General features: G+C 36.5%; 2 protein-coding genes across 5 annotated transcripts in view; both read right to left on the bottom strand.

The window, feature by feature from the left end:
• Positions 1-397: 397 nt before the first annotated feature.
• odad3 (outer dynein arm docking complex subunit 3) lies at positions 398-8,159 on the bottom strand. Of its 2 annotated transcripts, none has more exons than XM_059560862.1 (13): positions 7,927-8,159; positions 7,465-7,574; positions 7,308-7,385; positions 6,781-6,951; positions 6,577-6,678; positions 6,153-6,278; positions 5,882-6,004; positions 5,381-5,530; positions 4,009-4,169; positions 3,719-3,875; positions 2,883-3,032; positions 2,617-2,701; positions 398-674 (listed from the first exon to the last, which is right to left on the bottom strand). In XM_059560862.1, the coding sequence occupies exons 1-13, from the start codon at positions 8,018-8,020 to the stop codon at positions 544-546; spliced, it is 1,638 nt and encodes a 545-aa protein (XP_059416845.1). In that variant the 5' UTR covers positions 8,021-8,159; the 3' UTR covers positions 398-543. The 2 variants fall into 2 exon arrangements, with proteins under 2 accessions (XP_059416845.1, XP_059416846.1); XM_059560863.1 differs by having other exon boundaries at positions 2,883-3,026.
• Positions 8,160-8,184: 25 nt separating this feature from the next.
• slc44a2 (solute carrier family 44 member 2) overlaps positions 8,185-15,939 on the bottom strand; it is a 23,464-nt gene continuing 15,709 nt past the window's right edge. For 2 of the 3 annotated variants that reach the window (XM_059560859.1, XM_059560860.1), the window contains exons 16-22: positions 15,835-15,929; positions 12,203-12,306; positions 11,985-12,058; positions 11,821-11,891; positions 11,606-11,694; positions 11,410-11,494; positions 8,874-10,245 (exon numbers count right to left, since the gene is read on the bottom strand). In XM_059560859.1, the coding sequence (XP_059416842.1) occupies positions 9,722-10,245; positions 11,410-11,494; positions 11,606-11,694; positions 11,821-11,891; positions 11,985-12,058; positions 12,203-12,306; positions 15,835-15,929 (1,042 nt within the window). In that variant the 3' untranslated portion in view covers positions 8,874-9,721. Of the gene's footprint in view, positions 8,741-8,873; positions 10,246-11,409; positions 11,495-11,605; positions 11,695-11,820; positions 11,892-11,984; positions 12,059-12,202; positions 12,307-15,834; positions 15,930-15,939 lie in introns of those variants that run through there. The other variant, XM_059560861.1, reaches the window with a different exon arrangement.

Raw genomic sequence — 15,939 nt, 5'->3', positions numbered from 1 at the left:
AATGATGTAGACAGCGAACATGTACAAGGAAATGTCATAATGCAGGATATGCTACAATAATTTTTATAAGAATCCTATGTAAAGTAGGTCTGTGATCATGTGTTATGAAACAATTCTCATAAGGAATCTGGTTTTAAAAGGAGGACAATGTTTTGTGCAACCCTGATGCTACAGAGTTCATCGTGACCCCTAATGAACAAAGTGCAGAAACATTTCTTATTATTTAGAAATGTTGAAAACATTTGCTCTTCTTAATATTTTTGTGGAAACCAATAATTTTTTTCCAAAGATTTTTTAATGAATAAAAAGTTCAAAGGCACAGCAATTATTTGAATTGTATAGTAATAATGCGCACAAACAACTCCAGAAGCTAATAAATTTATCAAAATCAAACTACATCTGCTCAGTAATTCATTTATTTTCTTAAACGTGAATTCACAGACATGTTAAATGGAGATAAAGCTTTTAGGAAATGTGTGGCTACAGCTGATCATGTTTTAAACTCTGTCAGATGTTTAATAACTCTCCTGTGACTGGATCAGATCAGAGTTGGCCTTTCCTCTTTTTGATGCGAGTCTTCCTTCTGGTGTTTGCATCAATGATTGACTGCGATTGGTGCTTCAGTGTGACACGGTTGGTGACATCACCGTCATCAACGCCGCTGTCCTCCTCATCTGTTGACAGAAAAGACATGCAGGTGTGTAAGATGTGTGTCACCTTACTTTGCTAAATTCGTTCTGTTATTGTTTCTTGTACATATGGATCAACAGCATTCTTAGTAAACACACACAATCACACATGAAGGTGAACTGACTCCCAACATCTTAAATCAACCAACGTTCTGAACACCAGAAGGGTGAGCTTTTAAGTGCAACAGAGTGTTCAGACAGAAGAAAGTACTAGATCAAGAGAGCACAGGAGAACATCTTGATAAGAGGAGCAAAAAACACATGGCCATGCCTGGTCAAGAGTTTTTCAGGTTCATGTAGCAGTGATCACTGGTGCAAATAAGAGAGTCTAAGATAAAGAAATAGAATTGAAAAAAAGCTTTAAACACAAACAGTATGTTAATTTTGTAGATGCATGTAATCTTTGTATCCATGTTGGTTTAATATGGTTTAGAAAATGTACAATCTTCAAAGAAAAATTGGAATGTGCAGTATGTGGCTTGTCATGTAGTATAACTAAGTAAAGATATCCCCTACACTTTAAATACACGTGATCTTAAATATTTTCAAAAGTACAAAATATAGGGCCAAAAAAAAACAATAAAAATATATATATATATATCTGATTATATATGAAAATGAAAATTCTGTAATTAATTACTCACCCTAATGTCCCAAACCTGTAAGACCTCCTTTCATCTTCAGAACACAGAAATTAAGATGTTTTTGATGAAATCAGACAGCTTTCTGACCCTGCATATGCAGTGCAACAACCACGTTCAAGGGCCAGAAAGGTAGTAAGAACATTGTTAAAATAGTCCATGTGACATAGTCAGTGGTTCAATCTTAATTTTATTAACCCCAAAATATCTATTTATGAGTCTTAGACCTTTCCAACAATATATAGTTTGTCATGATTAGATTAGGGTTTAATTGTAATATAGTGAAGTAAACTTAGATGTCCCACAGAGGGGATGGGTGACCGTGACAGTTAAGAGGTTAAGCTACCAGAATACTTTTTGTGTGCAAAGAAAACAAAAATAGCCACTTATTAACCATGCCAGTCTCTGCTGCTATTCAACAGAATACCATGCGCATGCATGTGCATTCCTCAGCTTGTAAACAAGGCGCGGTGCATGCATGTTCTATGTCAGAACACCGGCTCCTGCGTCAGCAGCACCACACACATACACCGTGGTACTCTCATGAATGTCACATGGAATATTTTAATGATGTCCTTACTACCTTTCAGGCCCTTGAATTTGGTAGTTGCATTGCTGTCTAGGGAGGATTAGAAAGCTCTCAGATTTCATCAAAAACATCTTTACGGCTTTGGAAAGACATGAGGGTGAGTAATTAATGACAGAAATTTCATTTTTGGGTGAACATTCCCTTTAAATATTGACACCGTTTTCATTCTTTAAATCTTTTTTTTTTTTTAAACAGTATAATATCAAGAAATCACTCTGGCATTTGTGGCTTCATCTCCACAAAATATCAAGATTTAAATTCAGAAATATGGGTATGTTTTAAAGTTCATTCCATATGCTTTAGTAAATCCTAATTATGACATAAAAGTTCAAAGTTTTAAGATAAAAAGTCATAATTATGACAAAAAATCCAAAGTTATGACGTGAGCCAAAATTATGAGATAAAAATCATAACTATGACAAAAAGTTAAGATTATAAGATAAACTGTAGATATGACATAAAAGTAAACATCTCATTTAAATAATAATTATTTTAATAGTAATAGTATAGTAATAATTTTTTATTTGAATCTTTTGAATTTTTGTCATTTTATCTCATAATTATTAGCATTTCATAATTTTGACTTTTTATGTAATATTTATGACTTTATTTCATTATTATTTACCAAAGCATTATTTTTTTTTTTTTTATGGCAGAAATGGGATACCATGCATGGAAATATGAAGTAGTATCTCACCATCAGAAAAGTCCTGTTTCTGGGCCTCAGGCAGCTGAATGCGAGTGTTGCTCTGGGGTAGTTTCCCTGCTATTCTGGCATGGAACTGCAGGGGGGCATAAAAAACAACAGTAAAATATCCGTAAAGGTTATGAACAATAAAATCAAATATGACACAAAAGAGAAAACAAAAGAGTTAAAGTAACATAATAATATGTTTCACCAGTGACACATCTTCAACAAACCAAAATATAATTACACCAACATGACTAATCAGTGTTCCTCACCTCTTCTTCCTCCAACTCCTTCATGATGATTGCCAGATCTTTGCCCTGTAGTTCCTCCTTTAGCAGCATCAGTTTCTGCTCAGCCTCAGACATCAGCTGCAGCTTGTGTTCTTCTGAGTCTAAAGGCAGCCGTTGTACTGTATCCTTCATCTGCCAAAACCAACGTAAAATACTCAGATATTTATAATCTCTCTAAGTTACACACATTTCATGAATACATTACTTAAAGATAAAAAGTTTTGCTTAATATACCGCTGTTCAAAGGGTAGGGGGCATGATTTTAGAATGAAGTATTATAAACTGAAGTAATTAAAAAAATGAATTGTAAATTATACACATATATCATAATATTATTAATTTCATAATTTCATAAAGACTTTCATAAATATTTTTTAAAATTTTACCGACTCTGAACTTTTGAATGGTAGTATACATACATAACTTTCAGAACTCCTGTACCAGAATTAAAATACATTCACTAAACTGCAACTGTATGTAGTTTTAATACTCATTTTACATGCAAATAGGTTAGTCAGTCATAACAGTTCAGAGTCATAACAGAGTCTTTATATGTACTTTGGCTAACATCCTGTTTGAGGGTCAAAGGGGGGATGGAAAAGGTCAACTAAATTACAAACACATTAAACTATTATTGGAGCAAGAAACCTTGACTAACTTTATAAATGGACCTCAGGGAAGAAAATCAAGTTCTAAAAAAAAGTTATGACCCCTTTAAATTCTAGGAAATCTGAAAATTCTTCTATTGAACGTTCTATTAAAAAACACACATTCCTATTATTAAACAGGTGACGAAAAGGCACCAAATTCATTAGTACCAGTGGTATGTGCTGTAGTTTGTCACTAAGCTGCTGCACTCCTGCTTTGACAGTGTTTAGTGCTTGTGTGAGTCTGTCCAGGCCATCTTTAGCTGCATCACAATGCTGCTGCTCCTGCTGCAGGTCATGCTCACAGTCCTGCAGCATCTGTCGGACACTGAAGAATCAAAAAGAGAATTAGAGATCTGACCGATGACAATAAAGTTATGTTACTATTTCATGCCATTGAAAACATCTTAGAGCATTCAGTAACAATAATAGCATATCCAGCCTACAATGTCAGCTCTCACCTTGAGAATTCAGTTTCTCGTGAGTATTTTACATCCTGAAACTGAGTCTGTGATGTATTCTTCTCTTCCTTCAGTTCAAGCAGCATTCTCTCATTTTCTGCCTTCATCTTCTCCAAATGTTCCTGTGTTTGTCCCTGAGAGATAAACCTGTCCACTATTTCCTGTTATAAGAGATATCGTGAATAAACATTGCTTAACACAAGAACCGTTTACCTGAACATAAAGAAGTAATCTATATACATTTAAAACAATTTTAAGGTGGTAAATAAAAAATTATAACTCTTTATGGGTTTAACCTTGTAAAGCCTGTCATGTGAAATAATAGTCATAAATTCTTTTTTTTTTTTTAAACAGAAATTTATTGAAGCTTTGGACAAAATATTAAATAAATAAAAGAAGTTTGTTGATGTGTTTTTGTTGAGTATCATATTTGATCAGGCTTTTACAGCTTATATAGTATGATATAGTGAGAATATGGAGGTCATACTCAAGGAGGAAAAACACCTCAATTTTATTTGGAGGCCCAAACTAAGCAAAAATATGCAATTTGGTGCATTACTGATACTTATATGGCCAAAGATAAAGAAGAAGTTCTAACAGCTTGTAATGTAAATCCATGAGATCTTTATAACAGTATAACACATAACACATAAAATGATATAAATATTAGCTGTCACTATTTCTCCCAATAACATATCTTAATAAGATTCTATTTAAATGCTTAGTTTAATGATCAAAGCTCTTTAGTTTAAGAACATAATGCAATGCAGGACAATATTGATTGAGAGATAAACAAACTCAAAAGCCTGATGGGTCATATTTGAATGCCACATTTAAACATGATTTTTCTGAAAAAATAAAAAAAGCTGGATGGAAGTACACTTAAGTAGTTTCAGTCTGGTAAGTGTTCATCTTAAAATATTAAAGGTGCTGTATGTAAGTTTTTGACTCTACTAAAGCATAAAAATACCATAATATGTTTACAGATATTTAAGAAACATGCTAAGTTAACATATTTGTTTATCTGAAAAACAATGCTACAGTCAGTTATTTTCCCTGCATATCTGCATAGCGGGCCGGAATATCGTCCTCTGTTTTGGTTTGTTAAACTCGCCCACTGCCAGTTTACCCAGTTTTATTTTTGCGCCTCAAGTCTGAGGAGGAGGGGCCAGGTGAAAAATATCCTCTCCCAACATTTAGAATTTGGACTGCAATACCTAGTTCAACCACTCAGTGTCAATCCAACATTCAGCACCTTTAATATCAATATAAAAAAGTGTTGATCATGTTGATCATTTCGAGACCTAAGATATTAACATAATAAATATAATCCTATAGGCTTCATAGGGTTAATAATACGGTCGTTCCTCACCTGTGAGTCTGTGACTCCAGTGGCCTCTTTGGCGTGCTGGAAAGCTTCCTCAAAAGTAGAGATAGATTCTTCTTCTTCTTCTTCTACTGTGGTGGGACTTCGCGGGGCCTCACTGCTTAGCTCATCAGGGTTCATGGGCGCCCACTGAGGCTGGATGTGACAGATGGAAGGGGAATGGAGGGAAAATGGTTGGATAAACTTGACAAAAACTATCTAAGAGACTTAGTTTGGGCCAAAAAGAGAAAGCTAAAATAAATGTTGGAAAAAAAATATATAAACGTATAATTAATTCAGCATTAAAAACAGACTATTTTAACTTTTTAAAACGTATTTTTGTGTTGTGAGCAGCATGCTAACTCCAAGCTCTATTTTAATCAGCTGCAAGTCCATTCTCCTGTCCACCTGACTTGAGAAGTTCTACGAGTATGACAGATATTTTTATGCATTTTGTAGCTGTACTCTGTAGTTGCTACAGATGTTATTGCAGCAGATGATGCTCACTCGTCTCTTCATCCTCTCTGCCTGAGCCATCCTCTCTTCCGCCTGCTTCTTGTAGCGGAAGAGGATTTTTTCTCTTTCTCTGCGCTCTCTGAACACCTGCTCCTCCTGAAGCTGGAGCTCAGCCTGGACACACACACACACACACACACACACACACATATAGATTCCTATCAGCATTATTTGGATGACCTTTACCTTGCATGCTTACACATATGCTTGCTTTATTATCTCATTCCATTTTTCTATTATTCATTAAATGCTTTGTCTTTACCTTGGCTGTATCCTTGAAGAGGAGAACATTGTTGTTCATGACCTGTAGGTCTTTGAGTACTTGTGTCTGCCAATAGACCTCTGTCTCCATCCTGTCCAGCTGTGGTTGAAATGTAAGACTCTCTTCCTGAAGCAACAAAACGGAGGATAATTAGAAATGTCCATTTATCAAAATATATACACTACCTTCAAAGGTTTGGGATTTGGTAAGATTTTTTTATTGTTTTTGAAAGTCTCTTATGCTTACCAAGAATGCATTTATTTGATCAAAGATACAGTAAAAACAGTAAGTGATATTTAAACGATTTAAATAATTGCATAAATAATTGCTTTCTTTTCTCCTATTACCTATATGAGGTATCATGCTCTGTGGGTTTATTGAGCTGTGTCTATAGCTGAATCCAGCTGTGTTACTGCTCTGATACCTGTAGGTGCTCCTTCAGCTTGTTGTATCCTCGCGTTATGTGCACTGCTTCGTGGTATTTCAGCTGTGATTTCTCCAAACTGTTTTCTAGAATGCGCAGTTTCTACACAACAAGCACACAATAATAATATCCTGGACAAACATATTTGTAAGATTTACCAACGTTCGTCCAGAATGCACAGGGATAAAAAAAGACAATTTCTACCTTTTCCTCCTCTCCTTTCTGGGTGTCAGGCAGAGGGCTACTGTTCTGTGGCTTCAGTACTAGAAACTTCAGGTCCTCTAAACGCAGCATCTGTGTCTGAGTGGTGTGCTTCATAGCATTCTGCTTCTTCATTTTATCACATACCTGCTTCTTCAGCGCCGTCTGAGCTGCCTGCACAACAAAGATTTCTGTCAATAAGTGAAGAGAGACTAATACAACTTTCTGGAACACAAATTATATGTATACAGTGGGTATAGACAATAATCACCCCCCTTTAAAATAATCAAATTTTGCGGCTTTGGATTTTTTTTTTTTTTTTTTTAAATAAATAAGAAAAATACATATACTGCCCAAAACATTCAATTATTGTTTTATAAATATTCCACATATTTATAAATTGAAATGCATATATATATATATATATATATATATATATATATATATATATATATATATTTTTTTTTTTTTTTTTTTTTTTTTTTTTGGGGGGTGAACTATTCCTTAAAGGAAAAATCATCTAACCTCACCTTCACAGACATGTTCCTGAATGATTCTTTCTCCATCCCATGGCCTTGAATAACATCCTTGATAACTTGTTCATCACCCTGGACAACGTGACCAATATTTGAATGAATACATATGTTCGACCTATACTTTAAATGTTACTTATGTGTGTTCTCTGACCTCAGGCTGTTTCTTGTGCAGGTTTGCATTCTCAAGTCTCAGCTGCATGATAGTTTCTATGTTCTTGACAGACTGAGAGTTTTCAATATGCGCTATCGAATAGTCTCCATCTAGAGGACAGTGGAAAAAAAAACACACACAAAGAAAACCCTTCATCGAGCAAAATGTGAATTTGGTAGTAACTTACTGTATTAAGTTTCTGTAAACAATTTTATTGAGCTCTTTGATTCATTTTCATTCAATTAATGCAAAGGTATCAAACCGTTATAAAACCACTTTTTTACTCAATAACTCCAAGCTGACAGCTGACATCCTCGAGAAAACAAATAATTAATGAAAAAAATAATAATAGAACAATGGAAGTAATTATTACTCCACGACTTCCTCAGTATTACTGAATGAATAATCACGTTGTAAGTGAACTGCTTCAGTTTAAATGGTGATCCCGTAATAAAAACTTACTCAGAAGATGAATTTTTCTTTGGAGATCCGACATTTCATCATGGGTAGGGGGCTCGATGTCCTCTGAGACAGACGTGCCGGGCATTATGAACATTTATTAATTTGGTGTTTTATAATTGGCTTTCTTTGTCCACTACCTCCTTGCCCACAAGAGCCTCGTTTGTGTTTTCAGCTGGTTGCCTAGTAACTGAACTTGCTGGCTCATTAATATTAAGTAAGTTACGTACTCTAACGCCCGGGAAAACAAGTGACACTACGTTCATGCCCTAATTAATATTTATTAGGGTTTCCTCTTGTCACGTTACAGAATTATTTACACTTCGCAACAAACAACAGGTAGTAACACAAAAATGGCTGCGTCAAATGGACGCATTAAAAACACTGTAAAATTGTTATACAAAAACGAGTGGCTTTGATTATAAATGGTTATGATTTTTGTGACGAAATATCACAATTTCAAACGTACACACTGCCATCACAAGATGTTAGGACAGTTGTGCCTAGTCTAATAAAGCATAATATATACAAATACTAAACCAAGTAATAAGCTAAACAAACAAAAAAGTAACATTTGTAACACTTTTGGCTGTAATAACTGGTATTACTCACTGGTGCCTGAGCTATAATATCAGTGCAAGTATGGCAGGTCTCTCTATTTTTGTCCCTACACTTCTTTGTTTTTCTATTAATCTTTTCTTCTTTCCTTAGTCCACTGTTTTCAGCCCCTCATTGGACTTCTTGAGGATGGACAGCAGTGTCTCTGGCATGAAGTATGGTCTGTCCACTGTGCCATCATTGCGTTCCAGATCCTCCACTGTTGGAATAATTTGGGTAGAGACAAAATAAAAGCATAATCTTAATAGAAAAGGTTTGCCAAAAAGTATAAATGCCAACAACTGAAGCAGAGCCTTGAAAGCAAAAAAAAAAAAAAGGCTTGAGATCTCAACAAAGAGAGAGTTCGATTTATTAAAGCACTGGGAGATCACATTACCAACATGCAAAGATTGAGAAAAGTGAAGCACAGAGGTAGAAAAAGAGGCAACATAGTGGCAAACAGCGACAAATATCAGGCATTGAAAAGGTTGCAATCTGTCAATATAATAACCATAAGTCACAGCAGACCAAAATATAAGGGTGTTACGTTTTTTTTCCTTTCTTTGATTTTTTTTTTTAAGTTGACTTGCTTTCGATGCCATCATTAAATTTTTTTGTACCATAAAATTATCACATTAGGCATAAAATCAACACAATTTTCAAATACAATTTACAAAATGACATTGTTTGGTCTTGGCTGGTATCACTGTAAACAGATGTGTTTTTTTTGTTGTTGTCGTAAACATAGCAATACTGCAAAATCTTTTTGCATTCTTCAATATGATTAAGACATTGATAAGTAACAATAATTAGGCACAAGTCAAGCACCTACATTACACTTTTATATGTCCTTACATTAAAACGTTCTACATAAAACACAAACACAGTCACATTCTACAAGTGCTATGTAGGCATATCTAATGGGGTTTAGGTCCATGTAACCAAAGTGTCAAAGCTCATACTATGAGCACAAGCCTGTTTCTGTCCTATTTTATGTCATGCCATCCATTACAACCAGTGATTAATTAAGAGACAGTTCTCAAAATTGATTAATTGAGTAAACATTATGATGTGAATGAAAGTGGCACTTTCCAGTGTATACTAATGACTTATCAAAGCCACCAAAGTGCACCATTTCCCAAATCAGTAGGCTTCTCTGAAACGTTTCACGAATCCACCTTCAATGAACATCCCTGTCTAGCTACTCCTGAGGGGTGAGCAGGGTCTCGCTCTCTTGAGGTCCATTTTCTTGAGGCTTCGGTTCCTCTGGTTCCTGTTCTTGTTGGTTCTCGGCCTGTGGTGGTTCTGCTTGAGGTTGGGCGACTTGCTCCTCCGTGTCCTCAGCATCCACCTCTTGGGGTCCGTTTTGTTTTGAGGTCACTTGTGGCGGTTCAGGCTCTTGCGTTGTAACCTGCTCTTCGGGTTTATCCTCGTCGGCTCCGGTTGCTTCTGGAGGTTGTGTTTCTTGGAGCGGTTCTTCAATGTGTGTTTCCTGGTTTAGTGGCGTCTCTTCTTCTTTCTTCTGCTTTAGAATGCCCTGCTCTTTAAGCTGCACCTCTCCATTCTCCTGCAGCGGGACTTCCTCCTCAGCTTGCACCTGTATGACAGGTACCTCGGCACAGTCCGTCTCCTCTGTGCTTTTTTCGATTGATAAAATCTGGTGCAGCTCAGGGGACATGAAAAACGGTTTGTCGGAAGAACCATCATTTCTCTCCAGGTCTTCGCCTTGAGTTTGTGTTTGCGTGTGACGGTTATTTTGAAATGTTAGTGTTTTGAGAGAGCACGTAGCAGAAAGGAGCACAAGGACATGATTGAAGAGAGAAAGAGAGAGAAAGAAAGAAAGAAAGCAAATGGTTAGACATGAAGCAAGCCAAAAGCCCTTGTAAGCATCTGTGATATGCAGATATGTCAACAGTGGGTCCCACAAGTGAAAATCCCAGTTATTTTCTCCATACAGAAATCTACCTTAAAGTCAAACCATGAACTCTGAAGAAGCAATGATATGTGCTTCTGTGGAAGCCATAAATATCATTTTAAAAATGTGTTTAGTAGCTTATTGAGAATTACATAATCTACGATCCTGAAAATAGCTCCACCAATCAGAGAAGTCACTGTTACCATGGAAACGGGAATGAGCGGTGAGTGCACTCCTTTGAAGCATGGTGGAACACAAAATCCATTCTCACTACACTCTCAAATAACTGATGTGTGGTATATATGGTTATATCGTGGTATGGTATATATTTGTATATGGTCTGGTATTTTATATTTGTAGATCATTTCATATACTGTATTTTCTGAATCAGTTGCATCTTTTGCAAAGCTTAATGGGATGAATAGTTAATACACAAATTGAAAAAAGCACAAGACTTAATGTTTTTGCTTGGAATTGAAGTTTGCAATATTGCAATGTGTCTCTGAGCTGGTTGGTTTGGTTCAAGGTTTGGAACTCTTATAGTTTTTTTAAATGAATATAGAAAAAATGAAGGGAAATCCAGTTGGTTGTCACTGTTGCTCTCTATTGCATTACAGAAAAGAACAACATTTAAAGGAAAGGAAAGAGGGCGTCTTGAGTGCTCCAGATGTGCTTAGCTGTTGAAGTTGAGTGGTAGAAGTTGTCAACATCTGTGAAACTTATTCCTCAACACCCAATAAAATCTAACACAACAGCTGATATTATCAGAATCCTTGTTTTGTTATTTAGCCAACAAATTAAAATTAAATACAAAAATTAAATGTATGCATTTAGCAGATGCTTTTATCCAAAGCGACCTACAGTGCATTCAGGCTATCAGTTTTTACCTAAAATAATAATATAAATTAGCAACTTGTTAAGATTTGTTCATTACGTATCTTCTTGTGAAATAAATAAAGCTGCTTCACACTTACAGAAACAGAGGAAGAGTGTGTCCACACACATAGCGTATACGCTAAAAAAGCCATGAGCAATCAGATAGGCACCAAACACCACAGTCTGTAAATTATAAGAGAGATGTATTTATTATTACATCTGGAAAACTGTCATTTTGATACTGCAGATGGAAAATCTGGTTTTGCTGGATTGATAAAACTCAAGCTCACTCACCAATATAGGCACCCAGTAATAATTAAGGGATGGAGCAGCATCCTCCACTATTTTAATCTTGCCCGTGAAAAAGAAGAAAGAACATATTCCTGAAAAGAGGAGGAAGAAACTGTTAATGCATGCTGTTTTAAATTAGTGTACTAGAATATGAGAAGTCAGTTCCACTCAAATAACCTCTGGATTCACTTTGACATCTGATTGACCAAATCACTCACCCACGATTCCAACGATGAGGAGTTTGCCCAAAAATAAGAGGAAGTCTGTCACTTTGTCCAGAACCGCCACACTAGAAAACAAGTTAAGTAAAAACATTTCAATTTGGACGGTTTATTGTGTTTTATACACTGACTAGAAGATTTAGATTTAGTTTGACTCTCACCGGACAATGTTCCTCATCAGAAGGAAGAACGCATCCTTGGCAGACGTACAGAAATTTTTACCATATATTGCCACCTGAAAAGAGAATATGCTTCAATAAGTTTCAGCAATTATGTTTTTGAGCACTACAACACTAAACATGCAATAATGATGATGCTCCCTAGCCAGAAACAATCCACAAAAGGTGAAAACATTATTAAGAGGGAAATGTAAATGTACCATAATATAGGCATTTCTGTTCAGAAACTTGATGAATTTCTCCAGACACCAGAAGCAGCACTTCAGGCAGCTGAGCAGGAATTTTGCACATTTATTCTGGGCACCTGGAGGAAGGAAATCAAGATTCAAATGCATATAACAGACAGAATGCAATGGATGAAGTATTCCATTATCATTTCATTATTAATTTCTGGCTGTCAGTCTGCATGTATTATTTGCCAAAAGTGGAACAGAATCAAGTTCAGAAGACATTTAAAATAATTAAAAGAAACGGGGTGCTTTCTCCATTTTCTAAAATTATGTGATTCTCTTTGTGTTTGATAGATTTTCTTCCTGACTTTATGGCATGTAAAACATTATTTACTCAAACAATGAAAACAGTGTCATGTCCAATCATGTATGACTGACTTTCGTCAAGTGAAACACAAAATTTGATTTCCCAAGTTTCTCTTTTCTGAACAAAACACCATAAACTGACTACCGTATTCTTCGGACTATAAGTCGCACCAGTCCAAAAACACGTCATGACGAGGAAAAAAACATATAAAAGTCGCACCGGACTATAAGTCGCATTTATTTAGACCTAAGAACCAGGAGAAAACATTACCAACTACAGTGTCATTAACATTAAAATCTATTTATTCAATACAGTGGCTAAATTAACGAAAAATAAAGCCTCAACAAGTGTTGACATTTCCCAACATCACAGCAGTAATGACTTTATGAACTACTTTACTTCTAAAATCGATACTATTAGAGATAAAATTGCAACCATTCAGCCGTCAGCTACAGTATCACATCAGACAGTGCACTATAGACCCCCTGAGGAACAGTTCCACTCATTCTCTACTATAGGCGAGGAAGAATTGTATAAACTTGTTAAATCATCTAAACCAACAACATGTATGTTAGACCCTATACCATCTAAGCTCCTAAAAGAGGTGCTTCCAGAAGTCATAGATCCTCTTCTGACTATTATTAATTCCTCATTGTCATTAGGATATGTCCCCAAAACCTTCAAACTGGCTGTTATTAAGCCTCTCATAAAAAAAACACAGCTTGACCCCAAAGAACTAGTTAATTATAGACCAATCTCGAATCTCCCTTTTCTGTCCAAGATACTAGAAAAGGTGGTATCCTCACAATTATATTCCTTCTTAGAGAAAAATGGTATATGTGAGGATTTCCAGTCAGGATTTAGACCGTATCATAGTTCTGAGACTGCTCTCCTTAGAGTTAGAAATGATTTGCTCTTATCATCTGATCGTGGGTGTATCTCTCTATTAGTTTTATTGGATCTTAGTGCTGCGTTTGACACAATTGACCACAACATTCTTTTGCATAGACTTGAACACTTTGTTGGCATTAATGGAAGTGCATTAGCATGGTTTAAATCGTACTTATATGACCGCCATCAGTTCGTAGCAGTGAATGAAGATGTATCCTATCGATCACAAGTGCAGTATGGAGTACCTCAAGGCTCAGTACTAGGGCCGCTACTCTTCACGCTTTATATGTTACCCTTGGGAGATATCATCAGGAAACATGGTGTTAGCTTTCACTGTTATGCTGATGATACTCAACTCTATATTTCTTCGCAGCCCGGTGAAACACACCAATTTGAAAAACTAATGGATTGCATAGTCGATATAAAAAACTGGATGACGAGTAATTTCTTACTGCTAAATTCTGAAAAAACAGAGGTGTTAATTATAAGACCTAAAAACTCCGCTTGTAATAACCTAGAACACTGTCTAAGACTTGATGGTTGCTCTGTCAATTCTTCATCATCAGTTAGGATCCTAGGTGTGCTATTTGATCGCAATCTTTCCTTAGAAAGCCACGTTTCTAGCATTTGTAAAACTGCATTTTTCCATCTCAAAAATATATTTAAATTACGGTCTATGCTCTCAATGTCAAATGCAGAAATGTTAACCCATGCTTTTATGACCTCAAGGTTAGATTATTGTAATGCTTTATTGGGTGGTTGTTCTGCACACTTAGTAAACAAACTACAGCTAGTCCAAAATGCAGCAGCAAGAGTTCTTACTAGAACCAGGAAGTATGACCATATTAGCCCGGTCCTGTCAACACTGCACTGGCTCCCTATCAAGCATCGTATAGATTTTAAAATATTGCTTATTACCTATAAAGCCCTGAATGGTTTAGCACCTCAGTATTTGAATGAGCTCCTTTTACATTATAATCCTCTACGTCCGCTACGTTCTCAAAACTCAGGCAATTTGATAATACCTAGAATATCAAAATCAACTGCGGGCGGCAGATCCTTTTCCTATTTGGCGCCTAAACTCTGGAATAACCTACCTAACATTGTTCGGGAGGCAGACACACTCTTGCAGTTTAAATCTAGATTATAGACCCATCTCTTTAACCTGGCATACACATAACATACTAATATGCTTTTATTATCCAAATCCGTTAAAGGATTTTTAGGCTGCATTAATTAGGTAAACCGGAACCGGAAACACTTCCCATAACACCCTATGTACTTGCTACATCATTAGAAGAATGGCATCTACGCTAATATTTGTCTGTTTCTCTCTTGTTCCGAGGTCACCGTGGCCACCAGATCCAGTCTGTGTCCAGATCAGAGGGTCACTGCAGTCACCCGGATCCAGTACGTATCCAGACCAGATGCTGGATCAGCACCTAGAAAGGACCTCTACATCCCTTAAAGACAGCGGAGACCAGGACAACTAGAGCCCCAGATACAGATCCCCTGTAAAGACCTTGTCTCAAAGGAGCACCAGGACAAGACCACAGGAAACAGATGATTCTTCTGCACAATCTGACTTTGCTGCAGCCTGGAATTGAACTACTGGTTTCGTCTGGTCAGAGGAGAACTGGCCCCCCAACTGAGCCTGGTTTCTCCCAAGGTTTTTTTCTCCATTTTGTCACCGATGGAGTTTCGGTTCCTTGCCGCTGTTGCCTCTGGCTTGCTTAGTTGGGGACACTTCATCTACAGCGATATCGTTGACTTGATTGCAAATAAATGCACAGACACTATTTAATTGAACGGAGATGACATAACTGAATTCAATGATGAACTGCCTTTAACTATCATTTTTTCATTATTGACACTGTTTTCCTAATGAATGTTGTTCAGTTGCTTTGACGCAATGTATTTTGTTTAAAGCGCTATATAAATAAAGGTGACTTTGACTTTGACAGCCGCGAGAGGGCACTCTATGTTTTCAGTGTAGACTACAGGAGCACTGAGCAGCATCTCTGGCAGCATAGAGCGCCCTCTCGCGGCTGTAGACGGTAATGTTTTCTGTTAGTTCATTTCTCTCGGTTCATGTCAAATTAATTTTGATAAATAAGTCGCACCTGACTATAAGTCGCAGGACCAGTCAAACTATGAAAAAAAGTGCGACTTATAGTCCGGAAAATACGGTAGTAGCTTGGCAAGCACCAAAAAGCAAAAAACTGATGCCCAACCTCATTAGCGCTTGCTTTTTCATAACCGATCACAATACATTTTTCAGCATTGTTTTATCAATCATACTGGTTGTGATCAACGTTGAGTAAGTCCAGCGTTTAAAAGTTAAAAGTGAAGGGGTCTAAATATTTTCTGAAGATGAATATGAAGTACACTGAAGTAGTGAGACCTTTCAGCTTCTGATCCAGATACTCCAATATGACCCTGATGATCTGTACGATGGCAAGAATGAGGGAACCAAATGCCAGAGTGCCAGTGTGATACCTGGAAAATA

This window comes from Carassius carassius, chromosome 10, assembly GCF_963082965.1.
Source record: "Carassius carassius chromosome 10, fCarCar2.1, whole genome shotgun sequence".
NCBI classification, from domain to species: Eukaryota; Metazoa; Chordata; class Actinopteri; order Cypriniformes; family Cyprinidae; genus Carassius; species Carassius carassius.
The sequence above is the reverse complement of the archived record's forward strand: the minus strand, read 5'-3'. Positions and strand labels throughout refer to the sequence as shown.